Here is a 7105-nt window from a genome sequence, read left to right as displayed (position 1 = left end):
TTACTTTGTAATTTTCTTAATACTAAAACCAAAAGAAAATTAAAAATTTAATTGCGTTTCTTTTTAAGGTAAGGTTGCCACAAATAAGGATCAAGATGAATTTGGTTTATTCTGTGGTACACATGAGGCGACAATACACTTTTAGATGCTGAGTCAAATTTAGTAACTCTAAAATGCATTCGTGAAAATTCAGACTCGATTTGAAAATTTCAAACTTTTGCTCGTTTTCCAATAAACCAACTCTTTGAGGTTAAATTTTGGGATTTAGATCCTATCCGGATCCAAATTATAGGGATCTTAGGGATTCTCACATATTAGTCATTCATCATGCATAGTGCGATCTGAAATTATTTGATTTTTTTAATTTAAAATTAAACAAAAATAATACCTGATGAAAACAGACCACACCGTGTACGATGTACGATGAACGACTAGGATATGGAGATCCATAGGATCCCCACAAAATGGATCAGGAGAAAATCCTCTTCCTAAATTTTGAACTTTAAGCCTTAAATAACTCTATTTTTCTTTTCTTTTGAAATCATTGGAGATGAGCTAAGTTTGGATCAGTTTCTAATTATTCTGTTCCTATTTCCAATTCCAATTCCGGTTACTGCCTCTCCATATAACCAAACAGTCCGACTAGTGAGAAATATTTCTCCGAATTTCCTGCCAAACAAGCCATCCTCCATAAAAACTCAGACCCTGAAAGATAATCCTCCTACACACTCCATCTCTCTCCCTGTCTCTCCCCTCCGTTTACCATAGTTCCTGATCTCTGAAATTCTCCATGGCTCACCCGGCCGAATCGTCCGACTCGTGAGTCAACCCGCTTCCATTAATTTTGTTTTCATTTTCCACAATTTTCATAGATCGAAGTTTTTCGTTTCCGTTTTATTTGCGTAGATTTTTCAAATTCTGATTGGGCATTTCATCGTTTTGCAGGAAGAAGAAGGACTTCTCGACGGCAATTTTGGAGCGGAAGAAGTCGCCGAACCGTCTCGTCGTTGATGAAGCTCTAAACGACGATAACTCCGTCGTTTCAATGCATCCCGAAACCATGGAAAAGCTCCAGCTTTTCCGCGGTGACACTATCCTCATCAAGGTACTGCTTTATTTCAATCTAATCAGAAAAATAAGATATACGGTAGCTTGTAAAAAAATTTGAAATTTAAAATTTCACGCTAGGTTTTGTTGGGATGAGGTTTTAGGGCATTTTTTGTTTCATAATTTGTATTTCTATGAAGCAAGTTACTTTAGATTGTGAATTGTGGTTGAAATTGCAATTTTAGTTCAAACCCAGAATTCGGTTGTTTTGTCTTCATTGGTTTGGAAGTTTAAGTTAGAATTAACAAAAGAAGGAAAGTTTTCACTTTTACTTGTTCGGGACCTGTTAGGTAGCATCCTGATGCGAATAAATATTTGTTACTTGGATTTTATCAACGGAGCAAGACCCAAGTGTTTTACTGTCTTACTTTATTTTTATGACGCTGTTTTTTTAATTATTTGCAATTGGGTTTTCAGGGGAAGAAACGAAAAGACACAATCTGCATTGCACTTGCTGATGACACCTGTGAAGAGCCAAGGATCAGGATGAACAAGGTTGTCAGGTCAAATTTAAGGGTTCGACTTGGAGATGTTGTGTCTGTACATCAATGCCCTGATGTTAAGTATGGGAAGCGTGTTCACATTTTGCCTATTGATGACTCTATCGAAGGAGTTACAGGAAATCTCTTTGATGCCTTCTTGAAACGTGAGTTGTTGACCTCTTTGGTGGTCATTTGTTTTACTTTTAAAATATTTATCTCTGTGTTGTACTTGTTTATTCAGGCCCATCCAAGACTACGTACATTTTACTTTCCCAGGGTCATTGTGGTGATTGTTGCTCTAGGAACAGATTAGTGTGCTTTTCTCGTTTGTTTATGTTCCTCTTGGTAGCCTTTTATAAGCGTTTATGTTACATCTACATTAATGGTTAGTGTTTATTAGGATTGCTTCCTACTCCATTTAACTGATCATGCCATTTCGTAGAAAAATTGTAAGTTTGATGCCAAATGATTTGCACTACCTCAGCATGCTGTCTGCCATTTTGTATTGGATTGAAGTTCTTTAGATTTTTTCTTGAGACTTGACACTAAACTTGGCTTGCGCTCTCCCCTTGTTTGGTTTGCAGCTTACTTCTTGGAAGCTTATCGCCCTGTGAGGAAAGGAGATCTGTTCCTTGTCAGAGGAGGAATGAGAAGTGTAGAGTTCAAGGTCATTGAAACTGACCCAGGAGAATATTGTGTGGTTGCCCCTGACACGGAGATCTTCTGTGAGGGGGAACCCGTGAAAAGGGAGGATGAGGAAAGGTTGGATGAAGTTGGTTATGATGACGTGGGTGGTGTTCGGAAGCAGATGGCTCAAATCCGTGAACTAGTAGAGCTTCCACTAAGGCATCCCCAACTCTTCAAATCAATTGGTGTTAAACCTCCGAAAGGAATTCTACTTTATGGACCCCCGGGATCAGGAAAGACATTAATAGCCAGAGCTGTTGCCAATGAAACTGGTGCTTTTTTCTTTTGCATTAACGGACCAGAGATTATGTCAAAATTGGCTGGAGAGAGTGAGAGCAATCTCAGAAAGGCATTTGAAGAAGCGGAGAAGAATGCTCCATCCATCATCTTTATCGATGAGATTGACTCAATTGCTCCTAAGCGGGAGAAGACACATGGTGAAGTTGAAAGGAGGATTGTCTCTCAGCTTTTGACTTTGATGGATGGACTGAAATCTCGAGCCCATGTTATCGTTATTGGTGCTACAAATCGTCCAAACAGTATTGACGCGGCTTTGAGAAGGTTTGGTAGGTTTGATAGGGAGATAGACATTGGTGTTCCTGATGAAGTGGGGCGCCTTGAAGTTCTCCGCATACACACAAAGAACATGAAACTCTCTGATGATGTAAGTTGAACCTCTCCTTTATTCACCTAATTTTTATTAAGGTAAAACATTTGCTGTATCTGGAATACATTATGACTGCTTTGGTTCCCATGTATAAACAGATCTGGTTATTCAAGGTGGTGAAACCCTAAGTTAAAATTATTAATACTTCAAGTTAGACACATTATCTGAGCTTACTGAAGCTTAGGTTTGATAGCCCATCCTTTAAGTATGAAGTATCTGGATATTTGTTCAGAGCTGGCACTACAGTTTGTCAAAGTTTCTCACTTAAATGCCAATTTGGTTTCCATTTTCATTATTTATCTCTATTCAGGTGTTCTAAATGATGCTTCCTGCTGTACAGGTTGATCTAGAGAGGATTTCCAAGGATACTCATGGGTATGTTGGTGCCGACCTTGCTGCTCTCTGCACTGAAGCTGCTCTGCAATGCATTAGGGAGAAGATGGATGTGATAGACTTGGAAGACGAATCCATTGATGCGGAGATACTTAATTCAATGGCTGTTACAAACGAGCACTTCCAGACTGCTCTTGGAACAAGCAATCCATCTGCTTTGCGTGAAACAGTGAGTGATTCTTTCACTTGGATCCCTTCTAATGTATAGAATTGTTGATTTATATCTTTGAGATATTAAAGAGTCCTCTCTTTATACATATGAAAATTTTATTTTTCAAAATATTTTTTTTTGAAATCTTTGTTTCAACTTTGATGTGGTGCAGGTTGTCGAAGTTCCTAATGTCAGTTGGCAGGATATTGGAGGCCTTGAGAATGTTAAGCGGGAGTTACAAGAGGTAATAATCTTTATTTATTGGTATTATGTTTATATCTTGTAATTTTTTATCTCCTCAGTGCTTACAACTAACTCTTTCTAATTCCTGCCTTGTTTGCTTAAAAGACCGTTCAATATCCTGTTGAGCACCCGGAGAAGTTTGAGAAATTTGGCATGTCACCTTCTAAAGGAGTACTTTTCTACGGGCCCCCAGGATGTGGGAAAACTCTTTTGGCCAAGGCGATTGCAAATGAATGTCAAGCTAACTTCATCAGTATTAAAGGCCCCGAACTCCTAACCATGTGGTTTGGTGAGAGTGAAGCCAATGTGCGAGAAATCTTTGACAAGGCTCGATCATCTGCACCGTGTGTCCTTTTCTTTGATGAGCTTGATTCCATTGCTACGCAGGTCTGTTTCCTGATCAGATTAACTTTTATTTACTATTATCTATCCACATAAAATTGTGTATAAATTAAAGCTACCTGAAGTATGAAATTTGGTTCTAATCGCCGTTTAATTTGAATTGCTGAAAGTTAATTAGCTAAGTGAATTGATTTAATTCTTGTCATTATTTGCACAACAGTTTCCTTTTGGTTTGTTGGTCTTCATTTTACTTTCCACTGATTGTTGCAGAGGGGAAGCAGTTCTGGGGATGCAGGTGGTGCTGCTGATCGTGTTCTTAACCAACTCCTGACTGAAATGGATGGCATGTCAGCAAAAAAGACTGTTTTCATTATTGGGGCCACAAACCGACCTGACATCATTGACCCAGCACTCCTACGCCCTGGCCGGCTTGACCAATTGATTTACATTCCTCTTCCAGATGAAGAATCACGTTTCCAAATATTTAAATCCTGCTTGAGAAAATCACCTGTTTCAAAGGATGTTGATCTGAGAGCACTGGCCAGATATACACAGGGCTTTAGTGGGGCCGATATCACAGAGATCTGCCAGCGGTCATGCAAGTATGCCATAAGAGAGAATATAGAAAAGGTATGTCTTCATTTGTCATTCTAGTTCTTCAAATGTTTAGTAACTTTAGCTTCCCATTGATGCACATTTAGACTAGTAGTGAATTTTGATAACTTAAATTTGCATGATCTCACCAACAATAGAGGAAGAAAAATAAAAGGATCGCATGTAGTCTTGGTTGGGCTTTTAAGATTTAGTTGGTGTAAAATTGATCAAATATGAAGTGCAAACTTCAGTGTCGTGAGTCCTGGAAATTACAAACTCTGCTTATCCAAGTGAGTTCTGGAAATTGCAAGCTCTGCTTGTTCAGAGCTGTTAATTTGGTTTGGATCCCAATTTGATTTTCAAACCTTTGCATGTCGGATTTTGTTCTGTTCCTCTCTTTGGGTTGTAGCTGGTGGGGACTTTATACGGCAATATTTTCTTTATGCAGACAGGGAATGACTGGTACATCGTTTCATTTGCTGAAACATGCAAGAACCTTTCTTGTTTGCATACCGAAAGTTTGGACCTCGTACACTTGGCTTGATATTTACTGCATGTAGACATTCTAAAGTTAGGACCCGTTTGATTTAAATTTTTTAACTACTCAAACTTCTCAAAAATTCTATCATATCATCTCTTCTGAATCCCTGATAACTGCCTCCCTCCACTTCCGTGCCGCCCAGTTCGGTGGCCGTTCCCTTGACTCCATAAACCCTGACCAGTCACCCCTGACACCGCAAGGGATACCTGTTTGGTCGCTGATTTCAGATCTGAAGTCCAGCAACCTCTAATCCAGTGCGCCACCGTTGCCAGGGGCCGTTTGCCGCCAGCGATTAATCTTGCCCATGGGAGGGAGGGGTGGAGGTGATGGCTTTGGGGGATTCAAGTGAGGGGAGAGAGAGAGAGAGAGAGAGAGAGAGAGATCTCTAAAAAGTTTCAAAAAGTTTTAAAACAAACTTTGTGTGTTCAACAACAAAGCTTTTCAGTTATTTTTTGAGTTCAGTTTTTGAGAAGTGGACTATCAAACAAGAATCTTGAACTTGTGACTCAAAACTTGTTTTTGAGTTAAAAAAAGTGGAACTCAAATAGAATACCAAACGGCCATCAAATTCTGCACTAGATCTATATATCATTAAGATTTGGTGTGTTTGCAGGATATTGAGCGGGAGAGAAGGAGAGCAGAGAATCCAGATTCTATGGATGAGGACATTGACGATGAAGTGGCGGAGATTAAAGCTGCTCATTTTGAGGAGTCGATGAAATATGCTCGTAGGAGTGTCAGCGATGCTGATATACGCAAATACCAGGCCTTTGCTCAGACCTTGCAGCAGTCCAGGGGTTTCGGAACTGAGTTTAAGTTTACTGAAAATACACAAACTGGGACAACTGGTTCTGATGCATTCGCAACTTCTGCTGGTGCGGCTGATGAAGACGATTTGTATGGTTAGTATTTATATATGCATGGTTCCCAAGGCATTTCTGTCTAACGATACGCCCTTGGGAAGGCTTTTCTTTCCACAGTTATGACTCTCAAAGTCTTTTTTGTACTAAAGAGTTTGTGGGGTTTTGTAGGATAACATGATGTTTTTAAGTTTATTACGCTGTTAATCGTATTTTATCGATCGATGGATGGATTGTAAAAGGGTAACTACTTTGTTCATGGGATTTGTTATCTTTAAGTAGCGTTGTCTGTATTGGATGAACGCTAGTTAAAGGTTTCTGTTTATGCTTGCTAGTTCCTCTACGGAGTTCGATTTCCATGTCGTTTCTTATGGAAGATTCATTTCTCATGTAGGATGATGTTGGGAAAGAAACTAGAAAACGTTATTTTATTGCTTTTCCATCTTTGTCTCGTGAAGGAATTAGAAACAAAATTTACCCTCGGACGAGGGATGTAAACTTGAAATTTGGATAAAAGTAAGGATTTATAAATTAACACACACTAATTTCTTTATGGGGCTTTTAGATCCGGGTCTAAAAACATAGAATGTTTTTAGGAGTGAGTCTAGTTATTTAATTATATATTTTTATTTCTTTTATACTTATTTTATATTTTCTAAAAATATTAAAAATCAATTAAAATTTTCTAATATTATGCATTTTCCAACTCCAAAAAATATAAATAATATCTTATAACAAAAAAACTAATATACTAACATAAATTTATCTGCAAAACATTTTACCCTAACTCAAGTAACAAATATATAAATGTATATTATACCTATACGTTAGATATGAAACCTAATTAAAAGGTAGAAAAAACATAACATACCTACAAGTAAGACGCATTAATCTGTGACAGGTTGATTATTAAGAAAAAAAAAATCTGTCATATAGGTAGATAAGTACAATTAACCTATGATATAGGTTGATTATAAAAATTAAAAATAAAATCTATAAATAGGGTTTAAAGCAGATGGAAGAATGAGAAATAACAAA

The 7105-nt window shown here is 37.9% G+C and overlaps 1 protein-coding gene across 1 annotated transcript; it reads left to right on the top strand.

Annotated features, from left to right (window-relative positions):
* The first annotated feature begins 549 nt into the window (after positions 1 to 549).
* LOC126590131 (cell division cycle protein 48 homolog) lies at positions 550 to 6392 on the top strand. The gene is made up of 9 exons (XM_050255653.1): positions 550 to 819; positions 946 to 1105; positions 1525 to 1753; positions 2174 to 2940; positions 3284 to 3505; positions 3660 to 3731; positions 3836 to 4117; positions 4343 to 4702; positions 5821 to 6392. The coding sequence occupies exons 1-9, from the start codon at positions 791 to 793 to the stop codon at positions 6112 to 6114; spliced, it is 2415 nt and encodes an 804-aa protein (XP_050111610.1). The 5' UTR covers positions 550 to 790; the 3' UTR covers positions 6115 to 6392.
* Positions 6393 to 7105: the final 713 nt, after the last annotated feature.

This window comes from Malus sylvestris, chromosome 11, assembly GCF_916048215.2.
Source record: "Malus sylvestris chromosome 11, drMalSylv7.2, whole genome shotgun sequence".
NCBI lineage: Eukaryota > Viridiplantae > Streptophyta > Magnoliopsida > Rosales > Rosaceae > Malus > Malus sylvestris.
Note: the sequence above shows the minus strand (reverse complement) of the source record. Positions and strands in the feature narration are given on the sequence as shown.